General features: G+C 39.1%; 1 protein-coding gene across 1 annotated transcript; it reads left to right on the top strand.

Annotated features, from left to right (window-relative positions):
- The first annotated feature begins 9,012 nt into the window (after window positions 1-9,012).
- On the top strand, window positions 9,013-9,998 carry LOC101394000 (olfactory receptor 1S1-like). The gene has a single exon (XM_004437386.2). It carries the CDS (start codon window positions 9,037-9,039, stop codon window positions 9,982-9,984), a length of 948 nt encoding a protein of 315 aa, XP_004437443.1. The 5' UTR covers window positions 9,013-9,036; the 3' UTR covers window positions 9,985-9,998.
- Window positions 9,999-18,560: the final 8,562 nt, after the last annotated feature.

Here is an 18,560-nt window from a genome sequence, read left to right as displayed (position 1 = left end):
GAGAAGCAGTCACGAGCTATGCAGTCTGGCTTGTAGCTGTCTCCATGTATGTGTTCATGGCCCCATCTGCTGCTTATGGTGAGTCATTCTTGCAAGTAAAATAAATACTGGTAAGTTTATATGCCTAGGATACTTTATACAAATCCTCTGGGTGATGTTCCAAGACATAACAAATTTTGGAAGCAAATAATTCCTTAAATTGGGAATTTTGATATGTGATTCTGTATAGTGCCATTAATCTTATTGAGAAATCTGAATGTTTAGTTATTCAAATACTACACAATAAGGTTCATGAGACATTTTCCAGTGTTTGGCTATTAGCTATAATCTACATTGCTTGGTATATACTGATACATCTAATATTTCTAATTCTCAAACAGACTTTGGATACCTATAATAATGAGTAAAGAGTATAAAGAACATTGAAATCTTTTAAGAATAACTTATAATTTCATGCATTCCTGAAAATTCCCAGGAACTCTTATTTCTTATTCTCGCATGTTGAAGTCCAAGGAAACCATAGGGGGAGTGTGTGTTTGTGCATTTCTGTGTTGTGTAATTACAACTAGTGAGTATAGATGGAGAGATGGCTAGATAAGGAAATGACAAAATGAGAGACATTATTATACAACAACACATCCTGGGCAGACAGTTTGTTTATAGATATTGGATGGGTCAAAAATAACCTGCAATGCCACATCATCAAGAATCTCAATGGATATATTGATAATGATGACAGTGTTCCCTCCTCTTTTTTTTTCTCTCCCTCTTGCTTTCTGTTTCTTTCAGTAGTGACTTTGAAACCACCTTGTAAAATTACAGATTCTAGTGAAAATCAGTAGAAGCTTGAAATATGATGGTGATTATTGGTTGGGCTTTTCTTTGCCCTACTAGCTCCAATTTGAGAATTGTCCTAGTTGCGTCTTTTGGGTTCCAATCCAGTCTCATAAAAGGGAAAAAGAATGGTGCTCCTAGCACTGGTAAAAATAAACTACTTGGGACCGGCCCAGTGGCATGGCATTTCAGTTTGTGCGCTCCACTTAGGCGGCCCCATGTTCGCTGGTTTGGATCCTGGTCTTGGACCTATGCACCACACATCAAGTTATGCTGAGGCGGTGTCCCACACAGAGCAACTAAAAGGATGTACTACTATGACCTACAACTATCTACTGGGACATTGGGAGAAAAAAGGAGGAAGATTGGCAACAAACGTTAGCTCAGGGTCAATCTTCCTCCAAAAAAAAAAAAAAAGAGGGTACTCAACAGAGGTGGGGCACAATTTTGCATAACCGTCCCCAGAGACCGCATACTTGGTGATCTTTATAAAACTATTTTAGAAAGACCCCTTTATACCATAATACAATTCCTTCGATAAACATTTATTATGGACATTCGTTTATGTATTTTTTTTATTAAAGTATAAATGACATACAACATTATATTAGTTTCAGGTGTACAACATAATGATTCTATATTTGTATATATTACAAAACGATCACCACAATAAGTCTAGTTAACATTTGTCACTATACTGTGTGGTTAGAAAATTTTTTTTCTTGGGATGAGAAATTTTAAGATCTACTCTCTTAACAACTTTCAAATATGCAATACAGCATTAACTATGGTTGCCACGCTGTACATTTACTCATTTGAAACATATATTCAAACAGAATGTGATTTGCCAAAGTCTCTGAATCCCTGGATTTAATGTTCATGAGGGGAAAAGAAACAATAAATAAACAGGCAAATGCTATGAAAATAAGCAGAAGAGTTGTGGGGTGTGCAGGAATTCAATATAAGAAGGAAATGTCAAATGATAGCGACTTGGGTATGAAGAAGGGACCATATTATGTGCCAGGCACTGGGTTATCTGCTTGGAATTCACAAGATATTTGCTTTTTAAGTTGAAAGACTATTGGGAAAATAAACACACAAACAATCATAAGTCAATCTTTTCTTTTTCTAGCGTAGAGGAGAATAATATATACAAGATCATGGTTTAAGATATGTCAATGTCTTCCTCAACATAAAGTTTTGGTAAATTATTATGTGTGTTCTCCAAAAAGAGTTTATATTTTTTTCTATGACAGAGCAGGTCTTTGGAACCCTAGTTCCAAAATGTCTAAATTGACAACTCCCTCCCACATGTACATATGAGGCCACTAGCCCCTAGTAAATCCCTGTGGTTATACATAAGTGCCTCCCATTGGCTTACTCTATACTAGAAATATTACCACATATCTGGTCCTGAAAAATACCTATTCCTGAGAAATGGCCAGGTATCTGGTTTCTCTTCTCTTGTCTAATGTGGGTTAACCTTCTATTAGACTGTCTGGGAGGAGGAAAGCTTCACTGTGGATGTTGTCATTTGTAGGAACATCCTTGGCTTTGCTCTGCCTCCCAGCTTCTGCTTCCAGAATCCCAGCAAAGATTTAACATCTCAACCTCTGCTTATGTGGGAGAAAAGATAAGGCAAGAAAAGATGTTCCGTTTAGTTGACGTGATAGTAGGTTCAAATTCTACTTGAAGCAAAAGGGAGAAAGTGGTGAGCTTGTTTTGTTTTTATTGTGTTTTAATTGAAGTGTAAATAACATACAATCAAATGCATAGATCTCAATTGGTTCAGTTGGATGTGTTTGGGCAATTGTATTCAACAATGAAATATTTTCATCACCCCAGAAAGTTCTCTTGTGCTCCTTTCCAACCAATTCTTCTCCCTGCCCAATCAACCACTCTTCTGACCTCTGTCACTGTAGATGAGTTTCCCCTGTTCGGGACTATCGTGTAAATGGATCTCATACAGCATGTATTCTTTTGAGTCTCACTTCTTTCACCTAACATAATGTGTTTGAGATTCATATAGGTGGTTGAGTATTTCAGCAGTTCGTTCTTTTTAATTCCTGAATAGTATTCCATTGTATGACTATACCACAATTTGTTAATCCGATTTCTTTATCCAATGTAAGCCTGACTTTAATGTCTCCTCCACACTCTTTTTTCTTGGTCTTTCATGCTTGATGCATGAAATGGCTGCTCACCATTGGATGAGTGATCTGACTGATCCCCATAATCCAGTTCTTCTCTGCTCCCATCCCTCGCTATTCCAGATCCTAACACAACTGTGTATCAACCAGGCCTTTCTGGAGATATTTTGTTTTCTGAGCCCTTGGTGATTTTATCGATGTTTACCTCAAACCAGCTAAGAGAGGAGGTTGGGATTGTGGAGCTCTTAAATTATACTCCATAGGAGGATGACCCTTCTGGAGTAAAATAAAGAGGAGAAGCTGTTATCAACTAAGCTGCTAACTCTATTCTAGGGACCAAGTTAGGTGTTTTGCAAACATCATCTCCAGTTTATTGATATGGAAACAGGGCTCTAAGGAGTTAAGTGACATGCCTAAGGTCACACACCTCTTAAGTGGTAGAGCTGAATTTCAAACCCAGGTCTGTCTCATTTCAAAGTCCTTTCTCTTCCTACTACACCAACCTGAAAGAGCATCAAGCAGAGAGAAGTGAAGCACGCACAACTCATGTGGGTTCTCGTTTTGTTTCTCCCAAAACTAATCAACTGATATTAAGAAGTCACCCTTCCATCTGGGGATAAATTTCCTCATTTGTACAGTGAGTGATGTTCTTGTTGACCTTTGTAGTGCCTTCCAGCTCTAGATTCTATGACTCTGTTCATGAAATTACTCTACATTGCGTAATTTATGAATGAGTAGGTAGTGTTTGGAAAGGAACTTGTAAATGCAAATCCAAACACTTTATCTTGACACTGGTAGTGTACCAACATCAGGCCAAAGTTACAACTTTATTTCTTACTTCTTTATGTGAACCTCAATCTTAACAATGCTGGTCTTTTTACTGAACCCAGAACATGCCATGTATGGTCCTACCACTTGGTCTTGGCTTATACCATGCACTTGCTTCAAAATCCTGCTCTGTGTCTCCCCACCTACATAAACCTTACTCATTTTGAAAGAACGGCTCTAGCTCCTTTCCTTCATGAAATATTTTTTTATTATTCCAGTCCACAGATATCTTTCTCTCGCCTGAATTCTTGTGTCATTTCTTCTACCATGCCTGATATCTGACGGCAACCATTGCACTTATCTCCACCTGCCGTTGGAAATTACAAGCTTTGCATATTGTTTACATCTTATGTCTGCAAGACAACGGTGTCCTTCTTGAGGATAGAATCTAAGTGTTAGCCCTCATGACTTCCCCATAATACTTAGGTTAGAAAAGGATACAGAGTAAAGCCTAAATAATGTTTCATTAATAAACTTCGGGCAGATAAAATGCAGTCAGAGACTCAGGAGATTTTTCCAAGTCCTTTTCTTTGGATAGAGCTAACACTCAGGTTCTATCTCCACAATTTCACCGCATGGTAGGGAAAATGGGCTACCTATTCTTGAAACCTTGAACCAGGGTAATTCTGAAATTTGGAGGAAAGACTATAATGAGCAATTACAGCAACCACAACCCAAAAGCTCAGGGCAACTAAGAATTCATACTCCTCAGGGAAAAAGTTCTGGACCCCACAGAAAACAAGCAAGATAGCCAACGTGTGAGCCCAAGAATGAGAAAGTCTAACGAGGATGGACGAGGGAGATGAAGAGTGTCAATAAGAGCCTCAGGGCCAGCCACAGACATGAGGACTTGTTTTGCTATCACTCTTGTATTAGTTTTCCAAGAGATCAAGACTGGCCACCCCCTTGAAGGGGTCAAAACAGGGCAAAAATCAGTACTGTCGTGGGGCAAAAAACTTTAGATATTTTAATGGTTTGTGGCTCTTCAAAGCTCAACCCTAAGTGACAAAATCCACAAAGGCTCCTTAAAGGATTTCCTGGGCAATAGTGAATAAAAGGTTGAGAAACACTGCTCTAGATTGACTGGACTCGTACTTTTCTCCTCAGAGTATTTTCATTCTCTTGGAAAAATGGAGACACCATACAATAGTATAGAAATTAGAGATAATGAGAAGGCTTGAGTAGATCTGAGGGGCACAAGAAGCGAATTGTATTAGACGTAAACCTTACATTACCTCCTTGTTTCTAATGACCCTGATAACCTCCCAAACTCTGCTACCTCTTTTCAAGGTGTCTCAGCTAGCAGGCCTCCACGTAGAACCTATATGCAAAACCTGCCCACAAACAGTTTTCCCTCCTCTTCCAGATTCAGATTAATAGCCATATTGCAGAACATGGTTCCTGACTTCCTGTATGGCCACGAAGTTGCCAGATGATGCAACCTGGAAGTTCAGAAGAGTCAAGTCTTCATGGGATGACCCTTGGATGATGGGAAGCAAGAGGTGAGAAGGAACAGGGCATATAAATATTCCTTAGTTTCTCTCCTCCCTGAATTGCTCCTAGCTATGATTTCTCCTTCCAGAGGAATCCCACATGCTGAGTGACCATATCTGATAGGTAACCTCTGGCTCTTGAATGTTTGTGAACAATCACCTTTGCAGTAATGCATGTCTTTGCATTGTTTTGCATCTAGTCTATCCTCAATTGCCCTCCCTCTATTGCCCTCCTCCTTACCTCCTTGGGGTTTTATCTTCTAAATAAAATTTGGAGATTTAAACTCTTCCTTCAGGCTCTGCTTTCTAGAAGACCCATGCTAAGACAGTTCTTGCCTTAACTCCTTCACTCTGCTGTAACAAAATACTGAAAACTGAGTGGCTTATAGACAACAAAAATATATTTCTTACAGTTCTGGAGTCTGGAGTCTGACATGAAGCGGCTGGCAGATTTCGTATCTGGTGAGAGCCAACTTGCTACTTCATAGATGGCCATCTTCTCTCTGTGTCCTCATGTGGCAGAAAGTGCAAAGGAACTCTCTCAGGCCTCTTTCATAAGGTTACTGATCTCATTCATGAAGGCTCCATCCTCATGACCTAATCCTCTCCCAAAAGCCCCACCTCGTAATACTGTATGAATTAGGGGTGGTGGTGACACAAACATTCAGAACATAGCAGTAGTAGGTGAAGGAACTCATAAATATGATTCATGGACAAGTTGCAGAAACAAGGATTCTGGTTCCACCCACATTTTCTTCCTAGTTGTGACTAGGTAGATAGTATAACTTGCCTTTTCTTTCTTCTCCATTACCCATGTATTTTAAATATTATTCATGAATAGCTACAGAGTCCAAAGGTTAAGTAGTTTCCTGTTGAGAGGGGATAAGTTTTCTTAATTTGGATGAGAAATAACTGCACTCTATTATGAAGCACATGTAAGCATTAGAAGAAGGGATGTATTGATTTTGGATGTGTCTCTGGCTATATAGCCCCCCTTGCTCCTGCCTATTTCAGGGTCTGTTTTTCTAGCCTTCACAATGTGTCTGTGAACCACTCGATATCATTTCAGTATGTTTCTTTTCAATATTAAAAAGCCAGAATTTGTTTCTTTAGTTTACAACCTAGAGCCCTGAGTGCTGAATCACTGGGTCTCCAGATTCCCTTCAATGCTGACATTCACTGAAGTGGTACAGAAGGCAATAACGTGTTCCCTTCCACTACGGATGGTATCTCTTTGGAGCCATAATCCTTAGTGCAGGAATTTAACTCAATTCTTGAGGTGTTTACTGAGTGCTCCCCACTACAAGGCACTGGAGAGAAAACAGAGAAAAAACTCTCAAAATACTTACTGTCTCCCTGGGAACATAAGACACACAGCAAACAATTCACTTGCTATGAAGAGGAATCACCAACTAAGTTACAAAACAGGAAATAACAAGTAGGAAGAGGCACCTGAAGATGAACAAGCAAACAAAACAGCAGAGCTCCCCATCTATTCCCCATTTACCTCATCGAGACAGGGATGTGAAAACAACTGTCTGTCTTGAGGAAAATTCTCCAGGGATGTTATCCTGAAGGACTTTGAAGAAGCTACATGTCCCATGTGAGCCCAGCACCATGACTCTCTTAACTATGGTGCTTAAGAAAAGAGTCTCATTCTGAAAAAGAGCTGATCTCAGTTTCCCTGCTGCTAGCCTGTCAACAAGAAGTTAAACTACTATGTCCAGATTCCAGGAACTTCCTGAGATCTTACTATCTGGCAGAGGTGAGCTTTTTTAGACTTTAGTGCTTCTCTTAGACAGTGAGGCAGGTGCCTCAGGGACTCAGAAGAATTTGTGTGGGACTGCTGGTGGGGTTAGAGGTAGGACCGGAAGGTGAAATTAGAGACTGTCACTCAGAAATACACAATTTCCCATTCTGGTCAAGCCCAAACCAGACCAGGGCTTAGAGATCACAGGATATTCTAAGGTCAGTCTGTATCTTGCCCTGAGGTTTAGATGTGGATGCTTGCCAGTGTTTTACCTCACTTTAATTTTGCCTTGGATTCTCCCATCTACATATGTTTTCCCCTCTCTCTGATTTGTAAGCCAAGCTTCTCTGGGGCAAAGAGACCTCAGAGCTACTGCTCCCGGTTCCACTGTCTTCAGTTTTCCAGAATTCCAGAGTGGAGGTTCCCTGTTTTTCTGGCCTATTCATGGAAAGAAGAGCTCTTTGGGAACTTGGCTATCTCTAGTCTTGAGAGATGAGATTTTGGAGAAGTAGAAGAGTGAGAAAAAAATGAGAGGGAGATGATGCTAGGAGAGTAGAAAGACAGGAACCAAAGCATCTTGGCTCTCAAGCCAATATTTTTCCGAAAGTCAAGGAAACCCATACTCGGTCCAATCTCCTTTCCCTGCCTATAAGCAGCAACTTGGGTTGTCCCTATAGCTTTCTGGTCACTTTTAGTTTTAAAAATAAGTTTACCTTAGTACTAAGACTCTCTTCTATGTATTCAAAAGCCCAGCCAATTTAAAACTTCAATTGTACATCCTTCAAACATGTTTCCTCCCTCCTGAGCTCAGGTAGCTTCAGGATGTGCCGCAGTAAGGAGGAAGAATGGGAGTGGTGAAAAGGACTAAAGTCTTTAAGTCCATTGCCATGGAATACTAGCAATTGGTGAGTTATGTGTGACAGGCATGCTCTGGTTTGAAATCCTTTTGGGTTCTTCAGAGGCACCCTCTCAGGGACTGCTCCATTAAGCACTTCCCTGACAAGGGCAATGCAATTTTCTCCCTGATCTCTTTAGGATCTCTCTTTCATAAGAGAGCCACTCCATGACCTCTTACTGCTACAGCCTCCTCCACCTTAGCAGGCTGCTCTTTGTCTGGAGTCCGAACAAGGTGGCTTGAGCCCAGTGACCTTCTGCAGCATTCACTTGGCCTAAAGGAAGCTCACCTATTCATACTATGCCATCGATGAGGATGCAGGGTTGCTCTACCATGCTTTCCCCATGCTCCTGCCACAATGGGCTAATCCAGTGAGCCTCCCATCTTTAAAAATGAGAGGCAAACTACAAGTCTTTAGGTTCTTATGTGTCTCCTAAACTTTCTCTATTCACCTAGCACCTAGCTGTAAACGAAGTAAGATTCTAGTCTCCCCTTCTTGCGCACAATGTCCAAGACCAGTTCTTTTGGAGTCCTCCCCCTAACTTGAGTGGAAAGCAGCACTCACACAACAGTGTATTCCTCTAGGCATTCCTAACCCTCAGTTGTTTCTATTTTCCCAAACTCGTCACTTTAATAACTCTTCAAATTTCCATCTTCTTAGATTTAGAAAACGAAGATGAATGGTGGCAAAAGTCTTAGGAACAGTTTGGTCATTTTTAAGTATTTCCTTCAGGGGTATCTAGCATCTTTAAAATACGGAGTACACCTCACCTATTGTCTTCAATTTGGGGCATTTAACTACATTTGGAGATAACTGTAAAAATCACATTCAGAATCATGTTAGAGTATAAAACCTGTTCATTGAGAAATATCTATCATGTCTCTGTCTTTTCTTTCTAAGGCATTTCCTGAGTCTCTGCACTGCTGACATAGATCCTTATTAACTGGTCCCTTTCCACACTTCATTCTTCTTTAGCGTAGAAGGAATGCCTTCCTCCTTGCAATGGCTGCAGCTGAATAGTACCATATTGAGATTTCCCATAGGGGTATGAAGACCTGTGTTCCCTTCTTCAGATTGGCAGAAACATGCATCAAGGAAACCAAACCACCATCTCTGAATTCCTCCTCCTGGGACTCTCCAACCAACCTGAAGAGCAGAAGCTCCTCTTTGTGCTTTTCCTGGGTACGTACCTGGTCACTGTCGTTGGGAATGGGCTTATCATTCTGGCCATCGGCTTGGATTCTTACCTTCACACTCCCATGTATGTCTTCCTTGCCAATCTATCCTTTGCTGATATTTCCTCCATTTCCACCTCAGTCCCCAAAATGCTGATGAATATTCATACCAAGAGTCAATCCATCTCCTATGAAAGCTGCATCACACAGATGTACTTTGTTATTATGTTTGTTGCTATTGACAATTTCCTCTTGGGAGTCATGGCCTATGACCGTTTTGTGGCTATCTGCTACCCTCTGAACTATAAAACCATCATGCAACCCAGGATCTGCATTTTTCTCACAGTCATCCCATGGGTCTTCAGTAATATTGTTGCCCTGACACACACCCTTCTGCTCCTTAGACTGATCTTCTGTGACAGCCATACTCTCCCATATTTCTTCTGTGACTTGGCCCTTCTGCTCAAACTGTCCTGTTCAGACACAATGATCAATGAGCTTGTATTGTTCATCGTGGGCTTATTAGTCATTATCATCCCCTTTGCCCTCATCCTCTTCTCCTACATCTACATTGTCAGAGCTGTCCTGAGAATCTCATCCACGGAGGGAAAGTGGAAAGCCTTCTCCACCTGTGGCTCTCACCTGACAGTTGTATTGTTCTTCTACGGAACTATTATAGGGATTTACTTTTTCCCTTCATCCGCTCACCGTGATGACAGAGATAAGATTGCTGCAGTAATGTTCACTGTGGTGACGCCCATGATGAATCCCTTCATCTATAGCCTGAAGAACAAGGACATGAAAGGTGCCCTGAGAAAGCTCATCAGTAGGAAAATCTTCCTCCTCTTGATGCCTTGAGCATCTAAATTCCTTTTATCCCCATAACCAGATGATGATTTTGCCCAGAATTTGTGGCACTGTAGTGATGGTTCAGCTTTTGATGAACTTTCAGAAATCTGCCTTCTATTCCAACTTCTGAGGCGTTGGGGCTTTTGCACATAGCTCCGGGCTTGGAAACAAAGACTCTAACCCCCGTACTAAGTCACAACAATAAGGCACATCTTTATAATTTTTGTTGCTACAAACTTTGGTGCAAATTGTTCATAACTTAGACAATAACAAGTGCATGTTGCAACTATAGTACAGCTTTTGCAGCTTTGAAGACAGTTGTTACTAATTCCTTTATTCAATCTAGATTCACTAGGTCAGTTTTTCTCAAAGCTTTTTCTGCCAAGGTACTATTCAATGAGATGTTCAATAGCTGTAAAAATGAAGGATCTGACATTCAAATAGTTTTGGACAACTCTGAGTTAAATGAAGTAAAATGTCTTACCTAGACAACTTCTCAGAGCCTTTAGTATAGTGTAAATCTCCAGCAGGGCAGGATGGTATACAGCATTTCTCAAAATTAAACTTATTCAATCATATAGAACCTGATTCATCACAGAGTGGTTCATGGGTCCAGTGTTGTACAAAACAAGTTCTGGAAATGTATTTCAATGGAAAACCATAAAGCATGTATATAGAAGACATCAGTTCTGGTTCTGACTCTGTCTCCAAGTAGCTGTGAGACTTTGGGCATGTCAGCTCACATTCTTAATCTTATTTTCTGGCCTATAAAATGAGGCCATTGGTCCCAGTTTTTTCCAACTGAGTGTGTACATCAGAATTACTTGGAAGAACTTTTTCAAAATTCACTTCCTCACACCTTGCAATGTCTTCTCTGCTCAATCAGCTGGAAGGGTCTTGGGTTCAGCTTGGTAATTATACTCACAATATACACCAAGAATCAAGTTTTAAGAAAGCTTTAAGAAAAGATACAGGACAGTCCCACAGCACACACCGTGACAGTGTGGTAGAGGTCTCATGATTCCCAGGCACGCTTTCTAAATATCCCAGTCATTCCATACTTGGCATGTGCATGGTCATGAGAGAGAGTGCTGAGTGGTTGTGGACCACCTCAGTTCAGGGAAACTTCAGCTCTTGGGTTCCTTAGGCATTATGCCTTGCTTCTTGATAGCCCCATCAGGGGTATGTGACTACCACCCATTTTCTGGTGCAGCAGCATCTCAGCAAATACAGGTTACTCATCAGTTAAAGATTACTACATAACCAATTTTAACAAACAGATACAAGTGCTTGAGTCACTGCAAAGTCATTTCAGCAGGGCTGTCATGTATCTTGAATGCAGCATACACCTATACAATTCTTAAATTAGTTGCAAAGGGCATTTGACCAAGGGTCAAACCTCAGACTTCTCTCAGCCTGAGAAAGGCTACAAACCACTCTTCGACATTGGTCTTAACAACATATTTTCAAGCACCATGTCTGACCGGGAAAGAGAAACAATAGAAAAAATAAACAAGTGGGAATACATCAAACTAAAAAGCTTCTGCACAGCAAAGGAAACCATCAACAAAATGAAAAGACAACCTAACAATTGGGAGAAGATATTTGCAAACCATACATCTGATAAGGGCTTAATCTCCAAAATATATAAAGAACTCATGCATCTCAACAACAAAAAAACTAAAAACCCAATTAAAAAATGGGCAAAAGACCTGAACAGACATTTCTCCAAAGAAGATATACAGATGGCCAACAGATACATGAAAAGATGTTCAAAATCATTAACTATCAGGGAAATGCAAATTAAAACTACAATGAGATAACACCTCACGCCCGTCGGAATGGCTATAATTAACAAGACAGGAAACAACATATGTTGGAGAGGATGTGGAGAGAAGGGAACTCTCATACACTGCTGGTGGGAGTGCAAACTGGTGCAGCCACTATGGAAAACAGTATGGAGATTCCTCAAAAAATCAAGGATAGAACTACCATATGATCCAGCTATTCCACTGCTGGGTATTTATCCAAAGAACTTGAAAACACTATTGCATAAAGATACATGAACCCCTGTGTTCATTGCAGCGTTATTCACAATAGCCAAGACTTGGAAGCAACCCAAGTGCCCATCAAGGGACGAATGGATAAAGAAGATGTGGTATATATACACAATGGAATACTACTCAGCCATAAGAAACAATGAAATCCAGCCATTTGTGACAACATGGATGGACATTGAGGGTATAATGCAAAGTGAAATAAGTCAGAGGGAGAAGGTCAAATACCATATGATTTCCTTAAGTAGTAGATAATAACAACAATAAACAAACACATAGAGACAGAGATTGGATAGGTGGTTACCAGAGGGGAAGGGGGTAGGGGGTAGGGCGAAAGGGATAATTTGGCACATGTGTGTGGCGATGTGTTGTAATTAGTATTTAGGTGGTGAACATGATGTAATCTATGCAAAAATAGAAGTCTGATGATGTACACCTGAAATTTATACAATGTTGTAAACCAATGTTACTGCAAAAAAAAAAAAATTTAAAAAACATAACCAAACAATAAAATAAATTAATAGTTGTAGAATTAAAAAAAAAAAAAAAAAAAGAAAGGCTACAAACCAGATTTGACTACTTTCCTTCCAAATCCCATCCTGGATCTACTAACCCAGACTCTAGTGAAGGAATCTGACACTTGTATTCTGAAAACATTCTGTAAGTGACCCTGATGTGCTAAAGAATCACTGAACCACATGAATTCTGAGTTCCAGTCAAGTTCTGATATTTTGTGAATCTATATGCCTACCAAATGATGTAGATGTCTTTAAGATATCTACCTTAAAAATACTCTGTAGCAAGAGAAGTCAAGATGCCCGCATACGTGGACTCTCAACTCACCTCCTCCCATGAACACAATGAACTTACAACTACTCTTAGAACAATTACTCCTGAGAAAGAACCAAAAACTGCATAACTGGAACCCCTGCAACAATGACAGTCTGGACTGAGGTGGAAGAGGCAGAAATTACCTTCTGGGAGAAAAAGCCACCCCCACAAGCCACAGTGCTTCATGGCTGCCTGGGAGCAATCCAAAGGTTGCAGCCTTCCCTGGAGGAGTGGGGGACCTGAGCCAAGGAGCATTGCTGTTATAAGCATTTTTTGGACCCAGAACAACTGAGATGAGCATCATAATATCTGGCTTTATTGGCTACTAACAACAATGGGGAATACTCCCAGAGAAGCTGGGACATAATAAAAGTAAAGCTGGCTTTCAAAGGGCCCATGCACAAATTCACTCATTTCAGAAAACAGACTAAAATCACCAGAAAGAAAGGTGCACAGTCCTTTGGTGGAAAGAGATTCACCTGATAGCTCTGGGTGCATCTCAGTGAGAGGTGAGACCTCTCCAGGGACTGAGACATTGGCAGAAGCCATTGGTGTGACCTGATGCAGGTGTACCAACACAGATATTGGCAGATGCTATTGGAGTTCTCCCTCTGACCTGTTAGCCCAGGTTCTGCCCCACCCACCAGAGCACTGATTATATCCAGTTCAGCCATGGCAAGCAGCCTGCCCTAGAGACTGGCCCCACGAAACAGCAAGCCCTTGGGCAACTTGTGGGCCTGCATGGGGTGTTGCCTGGATTCTGTGTAGATACACTTCAGACCTAAAGACACTCACAAACTGAAAATGAAGGGATGGAAGATACTCCATGCAAATGACAATGAAAAGAAAGCTGGGGTAGCAATACTCATATCAGACAAAATAGACTTTAAAACAAAAACTGTAACAAGAGCCAAAGAAGGGCATTACATAATGATCAAGGGAACAGTCCAACAAGAGGATATAACACCTGTAAATATCTATGCACCCAACACAGGAGCACCTAAATTTATAAAGCAATTGTTAACAGACATAAAAGGAGAAATAGACAGTAACACAACAATACTAGGGGACTTTAACACTCCACTTACACCAATGGATAGATCATCCAAACAGAAGATCAATAAGAAATCATTGGCCTTAAATGACACACTAGACCAGCTGGGCTTAATAGATATATACAGAACATTCCATCTCCAAACTGAAGAATACATAGTTTCAAATGCACATGGAACATTCTCCAGGATTGATCACATATTAAGCCACAAAACAAGTTGCAATAAATTTTTGAAGATTAAAATAATACCAAGCATCTTTTCTGACCACAATGGTATGAAACTAGAAGTCAACTACAAGAAGAAAGCTGGAAAAATGATAAATATGTGGAGATTAAATAAAATGCTAATGGACAACTATTGGGTCAAAGAATAAATCAAAGGAGAAATAAAAAAATACCTGGAGACAAACGAAAATGAAAACACAGCATGCCAAAATTTATGGGATTCAGCAAAAGTGGCACTAAGAGGGAAGCTTATTGCAACACCGGCCTACCTCAACAAACAAGAAAAATCTCAAATAAACAATCGAACAGTACACCTAAAGGAACTAGAAAAAGAAGAACAAACAAAGTTGAAAATTACTAGGAGGCTGGAAGGAAATAATAAAAATCAGAGCAGAAATAAATGAATCAGAGACAAAAAATAAGAAATGCTCAATGAAACTAAAAGCTAGTTCTTTGAAAAGATAAACAAAATTGACAAACTTTCAGTGAGACTCACCAAGAAAAAAAGAGAGAAGACTCAAATAAATAAAATGAGAAATGCAAGAGGAGAAATCACAACAGACACCTCAGAAATACAAAAGATTATAAGGGAATACTATGAAAAGCTATATGCCAACATTGAGTAATTTAGAAGAAATGGGTAAGTTTTTAACATCATACAATCTTCCAAAACTGGATCAAGAAGAAATAGAGAATTTGAATAGACCAATCACTAGCAAGGAGATCGAAACAGTAATCACAAACCTCTCAAAAAATGAAAGTGCAGGACCAGATGGTTTCCCTGGTGAATCCTACCAAACATTCAAAGAAGACCTAATACCTATCCTTCTCAAACTCTTCCAAACAAGTCAAGAGGAAGGGAAGCTTCCTAACTCATTCTATGAGACTAACATTACCCCGATACCAAAACCAGAGAAGGACAACACAAGAAAAGAAAATTACAGGGGCCAGCCCAGTGGCATAGTGGTTAAGTTTGTGCACTCTGCTTCAGCGGCCCAGGGTTCATGGGTTTGGATCCTGGGCGCAGATCTATGCACGGCTTATCAAGCCATGCTATGGCAGGCATCCCAGATATAAAGTAGAGAAATATGGACATGGATGTGGTCCCAGGGCTAATCTTCTTCAGAAAAAAGAGGAGGATTGGCAACAGATGTTACCTCAGGGCTAATCTTCCTCACCAAAAAAAAAAAAAAAAAGAAAAACAATGAACATTACAGGCCAATATCTCTGAGGAACGCAGATGCAAAAATTCTCAACAAAATAGTAGCAAATTGAATACAACAATACATTAAAAAGATCATACACCATGATGAAGTGGGATTTAGTCTAGGGATGCAGGGATGGGTCACCCTCTACAAATCAATCATTGTGATACACCACATCAAAATGAAGAATAAAAATCACATGATCATCTCAATAGATGCAAAGAAAGCATTTGACAAGATACAGCATCCATTTATGATAAAAACTCTGAATAAAATGGATATAGAAGGAAAATACCACAAAATAATAAAAGCCATGTATGACAAACCCACAGCTAATATCATACTCAACAGTAAAAAACTGAAAACTATCCCTTTAAGAACAGAAACCAGCCAATGATTCCCACTTTCACCACTCTTATTTAACGTAGTATTGGAAGTCCTAGTCAAAGCAATCAGATAAGAAAAAGAAATAACATAGATCCAAATTGGAAAGGAAGAAGTAAAACTGTCACTATTTGAGATGACTTGATTTTATATGTAGAAAACCCTAAAGAAGCCACCAAAACACTTTTAGAAAAAATAAACAAATATAGTAAATTTGCAGAGTAAAAAATCAACATACAAAAATTCATCATGTTTCTATACACTGAATTGAAATAGAAGAAAGAGAAATTAAGAATACAATTCCATTTACTAACACAACAAAACGAATAAGATAAGTAGGAATAAATTTAACCAAAGAGGTGAAAAACCAGTACACTGAACACTACAAAACATTTTCGAAAGAAATCAGAGAAGACACAAACAATGGAAAGATTTCCCATGCTCATGGATGGAAAAATTAACATAGTTAAAAAATCCAGACTTCCTAAAGAAATCTAGAGATTCAATGCAATCTCTATCAAAGTCCAAATGATATTTTTCACAGAAATAGAACAAAGAATCTTAAAATTTATATGGAACAACAAAAGACCCCAAATAGCCAAAGCTATCCGGACAATAAAGAACAAAGCTGGAGGCATCACAATCCCTGACTTCAAAATATACTAGAGAGCTATAGTAATCAAAACAGCATGGTACTGGCACAAAAACAGACACACAGATCAAGGGAACAGAATCGAAAGTCCAGAAAAAGCCCCACACATCTATGGACAGCTAATTTTCAACAAGTGAGCCAAGAACACACAATGGAGAAAGGAAAGTCTCTTCAATAAATGGTGTTTAGAAAACTTGACAGCCACATGCAAATGAATGAAGGTAGACCATCATCTTACACCATATGCAAAAATTAACTCAAAATGTATCAAAGACTTGAATGTACGACCTGACACCATAAAACTTCCTGAAAAGGCAGGCAGTACACTCTTCGATATTGGTCTTAGCAACATCTTTTCAAATACCATGTCTAGTCAGGCAAGGGAAACAAAAGAAAAAGTAAACAAATTTGACAACATCAAACTAAGATGTTTCTGCACAGCAAAGGAAACCATCAAAAAAGGAAAAAGACAACCTAACAATTGAGAGAAGACTTTTGCAAACCATAGATCTGATAAGGGGTTAATACCCAAAATATATGAAGAACACATACAATTCAACAACAACAAAAACAAACAACCCAATTAAAAAATGGGCAAGGATATGAACAGACATCTTTCCAAAGAAGATATACAGATGTCCAACAGGCACGTGAAAAGATGTTCAACATCACTAATTATTAGGGAAATGCAAATCAAAACTGCAATGAGATATCACCTCATTTCTGTCAGAATGGCTATAATTAACAAGAGAAGAAATAACAAGTGTTGGAGAGGATGTGGAGAAAAGGGAACTCTCATACACTACTGCAAACTGATGTAGGCACTGTGGAAAACAGTGTGGAGATTCCTCAAAAAATTAAGAAGAGACCTACCATACGATCCAGTTATTCTACTTCTGGGTATTTGTCCAAGGAACACAAAAACACAAACGTGTAAAGATATTTTCACCCCTACATTCATTGCAGAATTATTCACAATAGCCAAGACTTGGAAACAACCTGAATGCCCATTGATGGATGAATGGATAAAGAAGTTATGGTATATATACACAATGGAATACCACTCATCCATAAAAAAGATGAAATCTTGCCAATTGCGACAGCACGGATGGACCTTGAGGGTATTATGCTAAGCAAAATAAGTCAGATGGAGAAAGTCAAATACCATATGATTTCACTCATAAGTAGAAGATAAAAATAACAACCACCACCAAGAAATAGGTAGATACAGAGTTTAGATTGGTGGTTACCAGAGGGGAAGCGGGGAGGGAGGAGGAAGAAGGGGAAATAAGGCACATGTGTACGGTGATGGATGGTAATTAATCTTTGTGTGGTGCACTTGACGTAGTCTACACAGAAATTGAAATATAATGATGTACACTTGAAATTTATAATGTTATACATCAATGTTACCTCAATAATAAAAAATACCTTTCATTTATATTTTAAAAATACTCTTGCTGCACTTTTTAGAAAAAATTTACTGTGATAAGAACACTTAACATGAGATCTATCCTCTTGATAATTTTTGTGTACAATACCTTTTAATTACCTTCTAAATCATAAAAAAATCTAAGTAAATTAAACAGAGACAATAAGAAAGTGTACTTTTTAAAAGCACTGTCTAGGATGACTAACCGAATCAAATGGTCTAAATTAGCTATATATTTATCAACAGTAGTAAAAAATAAAAAAAAGAATCCTAAATGTCCAGTATTAAGGAACAGCTTAATAAATTGTGGAACATCATAGCTCAGGGCTGGTCTTCCTCAGCAAAAAGAGGAGGATTGACATAGATGTTAGCTCAGGGCTGATCTTCCTCACAGAAAAAAAAATTGTGGAACATCAATACTATTCACATTAAGTAGTGACAAAAGTATAACTGTGAACACTAAATTTAAGATGAAAAACATTTATGACCTGCTATGAGATGGAAATACTGTATGCTTTCATTGTAAGAGTGTAAAATATGTTTGTAAGAATGAGGTCATCTGAACAAATAAATATATCTGTGTGGAGGGAAGACAGGAAAATAAGACTGAATATATCCTCCATATGCACTTAACCACATGTTCAATTATAAGAACCAGCACAGACTCTTTTAAGTGACCATTGCCATGAATCTAAAAGGCAAGCTGTCTTCACTCACCTGACTTTTAGATATTTTGGAACTTTAT

Source organism: Ceratotherium simum, chromosome 34 (assembly GCF_057802395.1).
Source record: "Ceratotherium simum simum isolate JZ-2026a chromosome 34, ASM5780239v1, whole genome shotgun sequence".
Lineage (NCBI taxonomy): Eukaryota > Metazoa > Chordata > Mammalia > Perissodactyla > Rhinocerotidae > Ceratotherium > Ceratotherium simum.
The sequence above is the reverse complement of the archived record's forward strand: the minus strand, read 5'-3'. Positions and strand labels throughout refer to the sequence as shown.

What these genes read in the sequence shown, in the direction of transcription:
- LOC101394000 (XM_004437386.2), top strand. Translation starts at nt 9,037, where the DNA reads ATGCATCAAGGAAACCAAACCACCATCTCTGAATTCCTCCTCCTGGGA.